General features: G+C 40.5%; 1 protein-coding gene across 2 annotated transcripts; it reads left to right on the top strand.

Moving 5' to 3' along the window:
• The first annotated feature begins 7311 nt into the window (after positions 1–7311).
• PTGS2 (prostaglandin-endoperoxide synthase 2) lies at positions 7312–15085 on the top strand. 2 transcript variants are annotated; one of them, XM_062003569.1, is made up of 11 exons: positions 7312–7482; positions 7917–8033; positions 8137–8280; positions 8731–8874; positions 9250–9431; positions 10321–10404; positions 10575–10821; positions 11786–12072; positions 12227–12374; positions 12518–12849; positions 14231–15085. In XM_062003569.1, the coding sequence occupies exons 1-11, from the start codon at positions 7431–7433 to the stop codon at positions 14279–14281; spliced, it is 1788 nt and encodes a 595-aa protein (XP_061859553.1). In that variant the 5' UTR covers positions 7312–7430; the 3' UTR covers positions 14282–15085. The 2 variants fall into 2 exon arrangements, with proteins under 2 accessions (XP_061859553.1, XP_061859552.1); XM_062003568.1 differs by having other exon boundaries at positions 12518–14312.
• Positions 15086–15488: the final 403 nt, after the last annotated feature.

The raw sequence follows: 15488 nt of genomic DNA, 5'->3' as shown, positions 1-15488 counted from the left end.
GTGATCAAAGCCTTCCAGGGAAAATCTCAGAATCCTATCAGACAAATGTCTACACCAGAGTAAGTACATGAGCTGCACTTAGGCAGTGCAAATTTTGTGCAGTTTGATTTTTTTTGAGTGCCTGATAATATGCTGTGAATACAGATAATTTTTAGCTCATGGTTAGATATGTGGATTACATATATAGCTATATATAGTTCCATATGTAGATACATGTTTAAACAGGAGTTAGATTTGATCTTCTATTCAATAAACCCTGTCATGGTTTGGTTTATGCAGTTTATGCTAAAGTGTTGCTGCCTTTTTCTATTTTGGCAAGAGATTGCATCTGAAGTATGATATACATCTCCATACAGAAGACTGGGTGTCAACTACATGACAAAGGAGCATTTGTATCACATCTCAGATTCAGGTCTTACATTTAAACATTTGATAAATACAGCTATGAATGTTGCATCTATAGGATCTGTGGACTTCTTTTAGTGACTAAAGGCAGTTCCCCTTATGAAACTATGAATTCTTAGAAAACCTTAAAAATCCGCAGAGTACAGGTTACTCAATGGAACAATAGTTTTTGCAATGCTGAAAAACAATCTGGTACGATAACCTCTTCTTTGCAGAAATAATGCTGCTTCGTGTAAACTGAATGAGAAAAGGGATTAATGAATAAATCTTAATAAACTTTAGTACCCAAAGAGAAAATTTATGTAAAAAAACATTATGCTGAAACAATTTTCTACTCAGTAAAACTGACTACAGTTTCCTTTATCCAGTTTAATGTCAGCGTGCTGGAAAGCGATGGAAAATTACAACGTATGGTATTCACTGTGCAACAACAAACCGGCTTTCAGCTGCACAACAAAAGAGCATGAGAATGGTGTAAGTTAAGCAGGAAGTAGTTAAAAGAAAAAATTCCAGCATCTGCAATGAGGAATGTCATATTTGCAAATCTTCTCTCTATGAACAGATTTTCTGTGGAGGTTTTCCACAGAAAGATGGCCTTTTTATTGCTTTGATATACAATGCTTACTACAAAGGGTATAACAGAAACAATTACTCCAAGATGAGTTACAGCAGTTTTGTGAGATGACAAAAAGCAGATAAAACATCAGCTGAAGCTTCTTCATGTAAAAGAGTTACAAAATCTCATGACGTATTTTGCAGAGCTAACTGTGATCAAATGTCTACATAGGAAATACAAAGCATACTGAGGCTGCATGGAAAAAAATACCAGGTGGTCTTCTAAAAAAAGAACTCCAGGGAACCAAACCCCAATAGTGGAAAAATTCACAGTGTATTTTAGTAGCCAATTGCCAGTTAAAAAGCCCTGGTTTTCTTCATTCAAGTAATAATGAAAAATATTTTCCATTCAAGTAGGTACAGGTCAAATAGGAAGAAAATTATGTAGATAAGGGTATCCAAATGATATCTCTGAGAAATTATTTGACATTTAAATAAAATTCATAGGTCTGATCCAGAGTGTGGCTGACAAAAATTAATCACTTACATTTACGGCCTTTTCCTTTAAATTCACCATAAAAAGGAAGTAAAAGTCTTGCCACCTAAAAAAAAAAAACAAAACAAAACAGATATTAGCTAGGATGAAATTTTCAGTCAGACTTTGTCTCTGCCTCAAACTATCATATAGAATAAAAATGTTGTGCTTCATACTCCATTCATCTACACTCCTTGGAAAAAGTTCGTCCTAGAGTGCTTGGAGCTGAGTTGAAGTCATTTAGGGCTTGTTTTTCAGGAACTAGTCAGGCAGGACTGAAATTGTGACTACCAAGTTTGCAAATGAGGAAAAGAATAATACATTTCATCTGAAAAACAAAACATGGTTCTGGAAGCCATTCTGCTGAGGTTTCATTGATTGTAACAACATGAATTCAATGTCTAGTCACTTCCCAAAGTAAGGAGCTCAACCTTACTTTGGATAAGGCAGAGATAAAAATTTTAGCTATAATTAATGAACAACTCTTGTGTTCTTTTTCTCTCTAGTTTTGTGACAAATTGATGTTTACCACATACCGTGAAGCATGCAGGTGCACTACAGCCACATTAACACAGGTAACTGGAAAAGAATTCACCAAGCAAACAGGCCTACCTGGGAGAAACCTGGCCACGATGCAAAGTGATGAAGCATACAGGTGTCTCATTTATCATGTCTTGCTAGTTAAATTTGATGTAAAATTACTCTTTTCACCTTAGTTTCATTCCAGCCTTTGACTCTTAACTGAATCTGGCAAGAATGTCAGAGGATTAAAACAAGAACTCAGAGACATTAATAAAAACAGAAGCATGGAAAGAGTTACTTGAACAACGTTTACCCTTAAGCAAATAATGATTATATAAATGGCAATTTTCCATATTTAAAGCCCCCCCCCCCCCCCCCCCCCGCCCCGGGCTCCTATTGGCTTCCAAATAAGAAATTGGCCAGAAGAAGTGGGCAGAAAAAACAGTGGGAGAGATTACATGAAAGTTCAAAGCAACTACATAACCAAACACTTTTGTTGATACATTTCTAATTAGCAGAAGGAAGCAAAAGAAGCTTAAAGATATCTACTCTTATGGTCCTTAGATTTTCAAGACCATTCTCAGAACATTCTGAACTGTTATCATATCTTTGTGCCCATCAGCCTATTTTTGCTTTGGATGCAAAGTATTGAAAGATTCTGTGATAGCAAACTTCAGATTGAGTACATTTTGCAATAGAAAAGCAGAAAAGTATAGACCAAAGAAATAAAAGTGGCTCACTTGCCAGGAAATTACTGCAGTGTTAAATGTGATAATGAGATTCTCACAATCACAAAGGAAGATAAAACATTGGAACTATATTAAAAAGAGTGGAGGATAAATTCACAGCTAGTTGAAGTACAAGGAACATTTTACTCCTTTAAACTAGCTGATATGAGGAGGCTTTGCTTTACCAGTGCTCTTCTCACATAACACATAGATCCTGTACAATCTATTGGCTAGACACTTCCATTTTAATAGAAACCTATATGTGCAAACAATGGATGGGGAAAAATGTGTTTTCTTTCATGCTGGTTTATAGTGTACCTACAAATATTTCACTCATGTTTCTGCACATACATCACAGACTGTATTTCCTTTGCATCAGCTGTGATAGATACATCAACTGCACGTTAGACCTCTAAGCTCATGGTGAACATAAACCTGAGAAAGCTGTGATGTGGATCTTTGCAACTATGAGTAGAAACATGCCTTTGTTTAATGCTGTGTATAATCTACTCATTGTTTTAGAAAAATACTGGGTGCTCACTGAAATTGAGATGAGAAGCTCACTTTACCAGCACCTCACTAGGGAATATTCATTCTCTCCCCCTCTCCAGAATATTTGGACCATGTGCTCTCCCCAGAATATTTGGACCACATACTCTCCCCAGAATATTCACACCAGCACAGAATATTCACACCTCAGAAGCAACCAGCCAGCCCACTATGCCGGTGAAAATCCTGGCACGCAGATGGTAACTTAGGTCTGCAACTTAAAGGTAAATCACATTTTGTTTTCACCAAATATGATGCAAAAGAAGAATAAACTCACATGCCCTCTAAGAACCATAAGTTATTAGATCATATAGAAAGAGAAGATAGCTAAAACACAACAATCAACGAAAAAATGCATTTAAATGCCTTAATATTTGACTTTTAAATCAATTTGGGAGCTAATTTTTTATTATAAAGTGATACTATTGTAAACACCTTGAATTTATTTGGTGGGGTTTTTTTCAGCAAATTGTAAATCCTAGTTCATCATGCCTTTCAGTTTAGCACATTTCTCTCACATATACAGCAACTGTCTCACAGTGAGAGCCCCTGGGAGTAATTCCAGTAAATCATAAACAGTAAGAGCAAAAATAAGCTGTGTATTGTGATTTATCATGTCATACAACAAGAAACACACATGCAGCAAAAGAAGGCAGTAATACTTAGCGAATCCTTCTGCCTCCTTAAATGTTTGTCAAAAACAGGTCATGTGGAGTTCTACCCTTGGGGAAAAAAATATGTATTTTGCTTATATTCCATGATGTGTAGAAATAGAATTTCTTTGTGCAGTTTTTAAGAAACATCCCAGAATGGCAAGGCCAAATTTCACTTCAGAGGTGCAAATTCCCTCTGAGAAGAGAAGCACTTACTCATTTTGCACACTGAACCATAGCTACAGATAAAATGAATGAAAATAATCAGGGAGAAAAGAAAATTGAAAAGCAAATTGGCTCGAAAGATTTTGTTGCTTCGAAAACTGCTTAAAGGCTGTACATGCCTTGCAAGGAAGACATGCACCAGGCTTTGCAAAGCCTCCATCTCTCTTCCACGGAAACAGCATCTCAGAAAAATCATTATTATTAGAACAGGGCAAAAATGGAGTGGCACCAGTGCCAGGGGACAATGTTTTCCCTGATGCCACTCAATCTCTTTTAGGGGTATTACTGAAGCACATATGAATTGCTGTATCTTCTCCCAATATTGTCCTGGAACCTTGCCTTAGGGAAACAGTAAACTGATCAGTAAAGAGCTGTGAAGGGTCTAGAGAACAAGTCTTAGGAGGAGTGGCTGAGAGAACTGGAGTTGTTTAGCCTGGAGGAGACTGAGGGGAGACATTATCACTCACTACAACTCCCTCACAGGAGGTTGTGGTGAGGTGAGGGCCAATCTCTTCTTTCAAACTGCAAGCAACACAAAAGAAAAGCGCCTCAAGTTGCACCAGGGTAGATGTAGATTGGATACTAGGAAAAAAAATATTTCCTGAAAGGATTACCAAGCATTGGAAGAGGCTGCCCAGAGCAGTGGTGGAGTCACCATCCTATGTAGCTGAGGTGCTGAGGGACATGGTTTAGTGGTGGCCATAGCAGTGTTGGGGTAACACTTGGACTTGAAGACCTCAAAGGTCTTTTCCAATCTCAGTAATTATGTGATTCTGTGAATCCAAAGTATCAAGAGGTAATTTTTTGCATGTAGTTGAACCTAAAATAAACAGGAACAGCTTTCAGGGAAATTTCAGCCATCGTAAAACTGTTGAGGTTGAGGAAGCTACTCTGTTCTGCAGTCTACCTGTACCTGAACCAAAATAACTATCTCAGAAGTAAAAATAACAGATTTTTCTTAAAGACAGTTTTTGTAACCTGATGCATAAAATCTCCACCTGGTGGTGAGCCCTACAACAGCAAACTTTTAAAGAAAAGTTGCCATTCCAACATATAACCAGTTTTTTATTACAGAGAATCCCTAAAGAGGTGGGGAAGGGCAACCTTCAGGAAAAATGATATCATGATAATCGTAAAAATGGTATCATATCAGGCAGAAAAAAAAATCTTCCCGAGCTGAAAATAGGCCTTCAGAGAGCTCATGTTTCTTTCTGAGGGTGGGGTGGAAGGGGAAGTGCACTAGCTGGTTTTTGAGTTGCAAAAAGTGACGCTTCCCAAGGAGAAGTGTCTTCTGCTAAGGCTGAAATTCTGCCCTATTTCTCACTTTGCATGTTGCTTCTTTGTAACAATTCAAACCTCTAAGCAAAATACCTGCCTATACTCCTAGGATCCTCCAAATCATAGCACACTTGATAAGCCTGAGCAACAGTTACAAGAATTGCAGGTAGCCACAACCTGTGGTGACCCATGCTTCATACAGGAAGAGGCCCCTGCCACCCATCCTCTGCTTCAAGTATTATGACCAAGGAGCTTTTTCTTCACATACGAGCATAAATATATATGATAAATGCCTTTTCCTATGCTGGAAGAATCAAGTGATTACAAACTTTCATGCACCATTCCCTAAAGCATCTAGATGACCTACTGCTGATGTATACAAATTATTCACTAACCACACTACAATTCTTCTGGGCCAAAAATAAGATTTTGTTTAAATTGGCCCAAATCCACTTTCTATAAAGTCACCGATTTGCAATTTAAACACAATCAGCATCAAACCTCAAAAGATATCTTTATTGAAACAGCAATGGAATTTTTTTTGGCATTTATAACACTGACATCAAGGATGAAAGTGCAGGCAATAGGAATACAGCAGCAAGCCTCCAGCACCATGCTGTAGAGAATTACACAATTGCATTACATCCTGCTTGTTTCATAATACATTTTCCACTCGCAACCGAGATTAAAAAGTTGTATAATCAACAGATTAAAAAAAATTATGGGACAAAAAGGCAAAGCATTCTGAAATGGCAAAATCTGTGCAGTGCTTGAAGGAAATGAGCAAAGATTTATTTACAAAGTGATTATACGGAGCAGCGGGGGGTAAAGTGCTGGAGAAAAAAATGCAAGGCACTTCAAAGTAAGGTGCCTAATAACGGGATTTTGTCTCATCAGAAACACAAATATGCAGAAATAAAATTAAATACGTCCAGCATTCATTTTTCTCCCTCCGTGTGTGTTCATTTGCAACCCAAGTGATCTATAGCGAGCGCCCCTTTGCTCATACAGCAAAAAACAAAAAGTCCTCCAACCACTCGTTTAATGGACATAAGAAAATCTCAGTAACAACCTGATATCCACTTTCCCAAAGCATTCCGTGCTGTGTCAGAGAGAGCGGGGAACCCAGACCTCCTCGAGATACTCATGGTATCGTGCCGGGCTCTTATATCTTCTCTGCCAGGTGATAGCTTTCTTGGCACTTTTTGCGTCTGAGAAGTGCGTTTTCTCCCGCGGGCGCGGGGGACGCTGGCGGGAAGTGCGGTACCAAGATGCGTATTTAAAATACCACTTGGAAAAGGGGCAGTTGCGGGAGGACGGAGGTGTCAGAAAACTGAGGTCGGTGGTGCGAATTTCGGCCCCGTTTTCGGCGCCAGGCACCCGCGTCATTCGGCACAGGGCGAGCCGCCGCGGAGCGCCGTGAGGTCCGGAGGCTCCCGCCGCCCTGCCCTGCGGGGACGCCGGCGGCGCAGAGCGGGACCGAACGAGCCCGGGCGCTGAGAAGCCGCCTACCCCGACAGCGCTTCCTCCTCCTCTTGCCCGAGGCTGCCGAGGTCTCGAAAGGGACGAGGGACCCCAGCAGTCACACCACCGCCCCCGCCGCGGCGGGTGCTCCCCTGAGCGCCCGCCCCCGCGACTGCCGGCGAGAACAGCCCCGTCCCGCCGCGGTCGGGGCCGCGCTGGGGCCGCGCCGCGCGCCCGCCGCCACCTCAGCGCCCCCCGCCGCCGCGTGACGGCAGCCGGGGGCGGGCGCAGGGCCCCGGCGCGCGGCAGGTGGGAGCGGGCGGCGGCGGGGCGGGCCGGCCGGAGCGCGGCCGCTCGAAATGCCCCGTTTCGTGATAGTTTCCGGCGGGCGGAGAAGGGTGAGTCATTGGCGGCGCCGGGGATAAATAGACGGTTGCTACCTGGGAGCGGCACTGGCTTCTCAGCTCTGAGCAGCGTTAGCACCCGCCCGATCCGCAGCCAGAACCCCGCTGGGACATGATCCTGCCCTGCGCCCTGCTGGCCGCTCTCCTGGCTGTCGGCCACGCAGGTGAGTCCCGGCCCCTCACGGCCGCGAGGCTTCGAGACTCCAAACCACAGATGGGGATTTCTTTTCTGTCCTTTTCCAGCCGCGGAACGGATTAATTTATTGCTTTTTAATGTTCCATAACCTTCTCTGATTTCTCGAATACCTGATGTGTGGCTGAAAGGATGCCAGGCCTCCATTGGCCTGTGTGACATGATCCAGCTCTTCTAAGGAAGTTTATTACTGTCTGGAAACAGAGATAAATTCTTCCGCTTTTGTCAATAACTCTTACCTGTACTAGCCCAAAGGCTAGCATGAATGCATCCTTGCTCCCTATTGTCTTCTGATAAGAATTAAACTTCAGGGATTTGGCTACCTAATGAAAAGTTAGCTTAGTGAGATGAGGACAGTAGTGTAGCTGTACAAGATGCTAATTGGAGCGTCTGGTTTTGTTCTAGCCAACCCTTGCTGCTCAAACCCCTGCCAGAACAGAGGAGTATGTATGACAACAGGATTTGATCAGTATGAATGTGACTGTACCAGGACTGGATATTATGGAGAAAACTGCACAACACGTAAGTATCTTAAATCCCTTTTAGTGGAAATGAAATTTGAGAATTCAATTTCAGGTTGCTTTCAGTAGCTAATTTACAATAATCTTTCTCTCAATGCTCACAGCGGAATTCTTCACGTGGCTAAAGGTAATGCTGAAACCTTCACCGAATACTGTCCATTACATCCTCACCCACTTCGAAGGAGCCTGGAATATAGTCAACAGCATTCCATTCTTACGAGATACTATTATGAGATACGTATTAACGTGTAAGTATGAGTTCTGTCTTATAGTCCTCTTAATTGGCTGAAGCTTCTCATAGAACTCCAGAATATTGCACTTGGCTGGTCCATACATAAAGTTAGCAACCAAAAATGCACTAAGGTACAAAACTTAAGATTTCTGCGTGATGCAGATTTGTATGAAGCATGCTTTGAAGTGGAGAATGCGTTTTGCTCTAATTTCTAGTAGAATTCAGGATTTTGCTGGCATAAGTTTTACACCAAATTGCTTATGCTAGTAGCTGGATCAGTTGATAATCCAGGACCGAGTCCCGTTATTCCACAACTGTAATCCCATTTAACATCAGTTGCTGTTATGTGGCATTTGTCAGTACAGCTGCTGCCAAAAATGTACGGAAAAGATCAAGCCTTGCAACTTACATGTTTTTGAGACTAAAATATACAGTTAAAAAATATCAAATCCCTTTTATTTTTCAGCAAGATCACACTTGATTGACAGCCCACCAACTTACAATAGTGATTATAACTACAAAAGCTGGGAAGCTTATGCCAATATTTCATATTACACTAGAAGCCTTCCACCAGTAGGACTTGACTGTCCAACACCAATGGGTGTTAAAGGTAAGGAATAAACAAGATGTATAATGTTTACTTCTAAGAATTTCTACTTACCTCTTAGGAAGTGCTGTAAGAGATGCTTATCTGTAACTTTTTAAAGTCCAGTTGAGTAACAATAGCCATGTTTTGGGTACACTGTGTAAAAAAAAAAAAAAAAATAACTATGCTGGATTTCATTATCAAGATATGTGCTAAAACCAGAGAATTTACAAGTTTCTAATAAAATCAAGAAACTCTGTATAGAATAGCAGAAAATTACCCTTATTTGTGTGCTGCTATCTTTCCTGCATTTGAAGTCTTAAGTCTTTTTGTTATTAGGAATTACATATGGCATAAACATAATTGTCTCTAATATCTCACTATTTCTTTCTCTTGCAGGAAAAAAGGAGCTCCCAGATTCAAAGGTCATTGTGGAGAAATTTTTGCTGAGGAGAAAATTCATTCCTGACCCACAAGGCACAAATGTGATGTTCACGTTCTTTGCCCAACACTTCACTCATCAGTTCTTTAAGACGGACCACAAGAAAGGACCTGCCTTCACCAAAGCTCTCGGCCATGGGGTATGATCATAGCTCTAACTTGAACACAGCTCATGGTTCTTAGGAGTTACTGAGCAGCTAGAATGGTATCTTACAAGTTCTCAAAGTATGCAAACACTGGTCCATATCCTCTGCAATGCTCTTGGCCACAAACAGATGGGCTTTGCCCTTCTATAAGTTTTCTCCTTTGGAAAAATCCCAGCACCTGATAGCGTCTGGTCCTGGATCAGAACCGCTCGTACAAAGCACGTGATTCTGTTTAAAATATCTGTGCGGTAATCTCTGACTCTTCCATGGATGAGATGCTGAGGGACAAGGTTTAGTGATGGGCTTGACAGTGTGAGTTTGATGGTTGGACTTGATGATCTTAGAGATCTCTTCCAACCAAAATGATTCTATTATTCCCAAGAGTCTGCTTTCCACCTAAAGTATCTGGGATCTAGTGAGTATCTAGAACCTCTGTGGAGTCTTCTGGTCAGTGGTAAAGAGCTGTATCCAACACTGTAGAGTATCCCGTGCACTGCTTATTGAAGATAGTTTAAAAAGAACCAAACAGGCTGCCTTTGGTCTTTTTCAATCTGAATGTAATCCATATGTCTAAAGCTATAAAGTAATGTGTGTATAGAAAGAACAGTCTGCGTAATAGAAAGCTGCTGACACTTTACAGAGTCCTTTTAAATTGCCAGTTAATTTAACAGCTTACTCTTATGCAGAGATGGCTTCAATTGCCATGAAATAATTTGTCTTCATCTTAAATATCAGTGCAAGATACTTATAAGGCAACTGTAATATAATTATAAGGTAAACATCCAAGGGATGAACTCCTCTTGGCATCCACAGCAGTGGGACATATCCTAAAATAGCAAAAAATGCAGGCTGGCTTCATATTCCAAATGCTTTTATTTTGTAGGTTGACTTGAATCATATTTATGGAGAGACTCTGGAAAGACAACTTAAACTGAGACTTCTAAAGGATGGAAAGTTAAAATACCAGGTATGTCTTACCTCAGAATTCTTGGATGACATACATTTACTCATACATTTACATGGTGTAGCTGATCTAAAGCATAAGCCTAAAGTCAGTGCTAACAGTTAACACAGCTTAACTCATAAACATCATAGCTTAACTCTTGCTTTCCTTCTTTCTTCCTTCCTTCCTGGCAGATCATTGATGGAGAAATGTATCCACCAACAGTGAAGGACACTCAGGCAGAGATGATCTACCCCCCTCACGTCCCTGAACACTTGCAGTTTTCTGTGGGGCAGGAGGTGTTCGGTTTGGTCCCAGGCTTGATGATGTACGCAACAATATGGCTGAGGGAGCACAACCGGGTCTGTGACATCCTGAAACAGGAGCACCCTGAGTGGGATGATGAGCAGCTGTTCCAAACTACTAGACTCATACTAATAGGTGAATGTTTCTTCTACTACATACAACTCTTTAAATTTCAAGCGTCACATGTCTAACCATTATCCCAGCTGCTGCAGGTGTAGTAAAAGGGAAAGTTATTACTTAAACTGGCATGTGAGGGCATATATCTGAGCCTTTATAACCTGTCACTGGGATTGTATTGAGATACAGCTTCCTTCTAACATGTTAAAGACAGAACTGAAGAGAACTGAGCTGAGTGATACTTAATTCCCTTATCTAAGGGAAACAGAACGGCAGGTAGTGAAAAATCAGGAAGCTAAGGTTCACATCTCGGACAGAAAGCCTGTGAAAGCTGGCTGACCTCATACTCTCAGATCTCATGGGAGTTTGTGTTTGGTGGGGTTTTTTCCCCCCTGGGTTCGGGTCAGTTCAGGTACGCTTTAGAAGAGAGGCTGTGGTTAATTCTACATACTTCTTGTGCCTTAATTGTCTGTTCAGTGGTATTTGATCTTATGTAAATGGTGACATACTCTAAGCTTGAAAACACCTCGCCCAAACTGACTGAAAGAGTAAACCAAGACAATTGTGTTATGCAGCTGAGAAAGTGAGAGTTGCTTTCAGTTACCAACTTTCTTCATTTTCCCTTACCTCTGTCCTGGAGAGTATTACATAACTGAACACAGTGTAGATAAATATTGATGTGTGCTGTTCTGTGGAATGTACGATGAAGTGTATCTTGATGGAGAAGCAGGCTATAGACAACACTTTTCTACCACAGCCAAAAACTCTTTGGAACTGAAGTACTGTTACACCCTTTAGTCACATAAAATATCTGAACTATTTTCTAGAAGAGATTACAGAATAATGAACTGTTTTGTCCTGATTGCTACAGTATTTTTTAGAACAGTTCAGGAAAGATATTTTCTCTCAGAGCAGGAAGTAACCATCTAAAGTTTCTCAGGGAACCAGTACCAATATTCTATTCCATTTAATTCTCCAACAGGGGAGACAATCAAGATTGTTATTGAGGACTATGTGCAACATTTGAGTGGCTACCACTTCAAGCTCAAGTTTGATCCTGAGCTGCTGTTCCACCAGCGATTTCAGTACCAAAACCGGATTGCAGCTGAATTCAATACTCTCTACCACTGGCACCCACTCCTGCCTGACACTTTCCAGATAAATGACCAGGAATACAGTTTCCAGCAGTTCCTCTACAATAACTCCATAATGCTGGAACATGGCCTTTCCCATATGGTGAAATCTTTCTCCAAGCAAAGTGCTGGCAGGGTAGGTCCTTTCTCAAGTTTCTTGTGAACCAAGAGAGACATAAACTGGGGGTAGAACAAGGGGGTGGAGTTGAAGCTATTCAAAACAAGTCATATACTGTAAAGGCACAACTTCCTTATGACAGGAGATCTTACTGCTTTTCATTATTGAATAGGTTGCTGGTGGGAAGAATGTTCCTGTTGCAGTACAGAAAGTAGCAAAGGCTTCAATTGACCAAAGCAGACAAATGAGATACCAGTCCTTGAACGAGTACAGGAAACGCTTTATGTTGAAACCATTCAAGTCATTTGAAGAACTTACAGGTAACAGTTTTCATCACATCTAACAACCATGGGCATTCTTAAAATGCCTAACAAAGTCCTGCAGGGCTACTACTGATCTTAAACAGGATAGTCTTGCAATGAAAACAGATTTTCCGCTTACAGTTTTTAATCATCAATTACAGGAGAAAAAGAAATGGCAGCTGAACTGGAAGAGCTTTATGGAGATATTGATGCTATGGAGCTATACCCAGGCCTTCTCGTAGAAAAGCCACGTCCAGGTGCCATCTTTGGTGAAACAATGGTGGAAATGGGAGCTCCGTTCTCTCTGAAAGGACTGATGGGAAATGCTATCTGCTCTCCTGAGTACTGGAAGCCCAGCACCTTCGGTGGAAAAGTGGGCTTTGACATCATCAATACCGCCTCCTTACAGAAGCTCATCTGCAACAATGTGAAAGGCTGCCCTTTCACTGCTTTCCACGTCTTAAATCCTGAACCCACAGAGGCAACGATCAATGTTAGTACCTCAAAAACAGCAATGGAAGATATCAACCCCACACTACTACTGAAAGAGCAATCTGCTGAGTTGTAAAAATCCATCTATTTATTTATTTAACTATATAATTTATTTTATTTAAAGTGTTTAAAGTGTTTTAAAAACAAAAACTTGAGCATCTTCATTGTGGGGGTTACCTTAGGTTCCTTACTCAGGTAAGGCTTCCATTTACAGAAGGGATTTTCTGTGCTTGAGCTCTACAGTGGTGAATCCCTTGTTTAAAATCTTCTGTAACAGAACTATGTATTCCAAAGTGGACAAAGGTTCCAGCTTTTTTTAATGTTGTTTTAATACTTGACAAAGGGTGTTGGTGGGGTTTTTTTATGTCTTTTCACTTGGTAGGTCACATAACACTACGGAAGCAAGTTACTGCCTTGGCAACCTCTTAAACTCGAAAACAGGCCGTTGAATTAAAAGTACAAGAAAAAAATTGACTCGATTGAAAACTGTTGGGAAAGGTTATTACTTCAGTGTGAGCCTCTAAGATTAACAAAAAACACATATACTTGAGACTCTTATTTATTTATGGAGAAAATGCATTGCATTTATTGTTGATACTACCTCTCCCTCACTGCAAATAAGGCACTTTGTATAGTAATTTATATGTTTGTTTTCTATGTGTAAGTCTGCTTTCATGTGGCATTATACTTTATTTTAAATTATTTAAAGAAAATACAACTTCTCTTGTATCCTATGTAGTTTGGAAGTGTATGTCACAGAAGTATTATTTGTGTAAGAGGGTGATAGAGAGGTACTGACCCTCAGGCTGCAATACAAGGCTACTTGTATTTTAATACAGATGTGTTGTTGTGCAAGTCTGGGGAAGCCTTAAACTTAGTGGTATTCTTTTCGTAGCTGTAGTTCTCTGGTCTACTTGATAATTTTAGTCTCTGTCACTTTAAGGACAAAGGGGCAGTATAGCTTTAGTTAAGGATGTGACTATAGTATATCTATGTCTTCTTGAAACATGGAGATTTTAGGAGGAACAGTGGAAACTGAGAAGCTGTGTAAACATACTCAGCTGAGAAACAAATACAGATTAGATCTACCACAACTTGAAGACACCAGGACTCGAAGGTAGCTTATGGCCATATCCACAGCCATACTCCTGACTTACAGTTCTATTTATTGCGGGGGAGGAGGGATGATGTTTTGTTTATAACTTATAAACAGAGACATAAGTAAGTGGCTTAAGCTTAATTAAAACTGTGTAGCTAGCACAAAATCTCCTAGACATATTTGTCCTGATCTAGCACTGAAATATCTAGGCACATAAGTTACACAGGATCTTCAACCAGCGCTTCCAACTTTGCATATAAGGGTATCTTTTTTTAATTTCTAGAGAGGAAGTGTAGAAGATGATCTTCTCATAAAAACAGCTGGGGAACTGTAGGTAAAAAGAAAAAGTCCCTTCAGACTGGAATAGAGCAGCAACCTGGTATTCTGTGCCGCTGCCCAAAATTCCTTGACTACTTGTGGAAAAGGACTTGAGTTTTATACTTCATCTGAATCTCTCAAACATTTGTAGAGGCTCATGCATTGTAACAGCTCGGACGGTCGTAGAGTTTGACTGTGACTTCTGTTTCTGTTGATCTGTTTAGAGACACTGATTACTTTCTGCTATGTGGGTTTGTAATTGTTAGTGTGAAGAGCTGAATCGATCTCCTATTGTGATCGATACCAGCGACTGATTTGAGGTGGTCTTTGGTGTGAATGCTTTGGGAGAAAGAAGGGCATTGGTTTTCCTCTTCTTTTTGAAGCATGAAGAAGGGAAAATCTTCCATAACCTCGTATTAAAGAGTGGTCAGTACTGTATATGCTAATAAGTGAAAACTGCTTGGACACGTATTAAACACTTGTCATGCAGATCCATCTTTGGAAGCAACACACTTCATAGTACCCTTCTGCTGTTAACAAGGGAAAATGTCTTAGAATCAAAGAAAGACAAGTCTGGACAGATAAATTTCTTTTGAGGCAGGTAAAGAAGAATTCCTCAGACAATGTCATTTGCATGAAGTTCTAAGCTGCTTCAGAAAGGAATCATGTTCACTCTGCATTTTGTACTGCACAGTCACATTTCAACAGTCCCTTCTCTGGGACCCAACCTGCTGAGTTTGGCTGGGTTCAAGTTGCTCATGATAAATGTATATGTTTGAGATTATTTATTTTAAATTCTGTGAATTGTTTTTCACTTTATTTTTGTAGGACAATAATGTTTTTTTTAAATGCAATTGTTTATTTAAATAAATTGAAAATATTATATCTATAGAATCCTTTGGTTATGATCTCCTTTGCCAGTATTTAGTATGAAACAATTTTTTCATCTTATTTGCCACTCAGGATTAAATGAGAATTCCAGATAATTACTGACAGCGTTAGTTGCACATATCTCTCAAACCCACAGTCCAAATAAGCAGGGAGAGGGGTGGGGGGAGTGTTCCCCTTTGGTCACCTATGAAAAGGGATTTCGCTATGACATCCCTAGAGCAACTCCCTGCTCTTCACCATAATGAAGATACCACTAATGCTCTCTGTGGTGCTTTAGAGGGAAACTACAATATTCAAGTTGCAGAACAGCCAAAGGGTGTAATAAGCCTCTC

The sequence above is a fragment of the Colius striatus genome, chromosome 10 (assembly GCF_028858725.1).
Source record: "Colius striatus isolate bColStr4 chromosome 10, bColStr4.1.hap1, whole genome shotgun sequence".
NCBI classification, from domain to species: domain Eukaryota; kingdom Metazoa; phylum Chordata; class Aves; order Coliiformes; family Coliidae; genus Colius; species Colius striatus.
The sequence above is the reverse complement of the archived record's forward strand: the minus strand, read 5'-3'. Positions and strand labels throughout refer to the sequence as shown.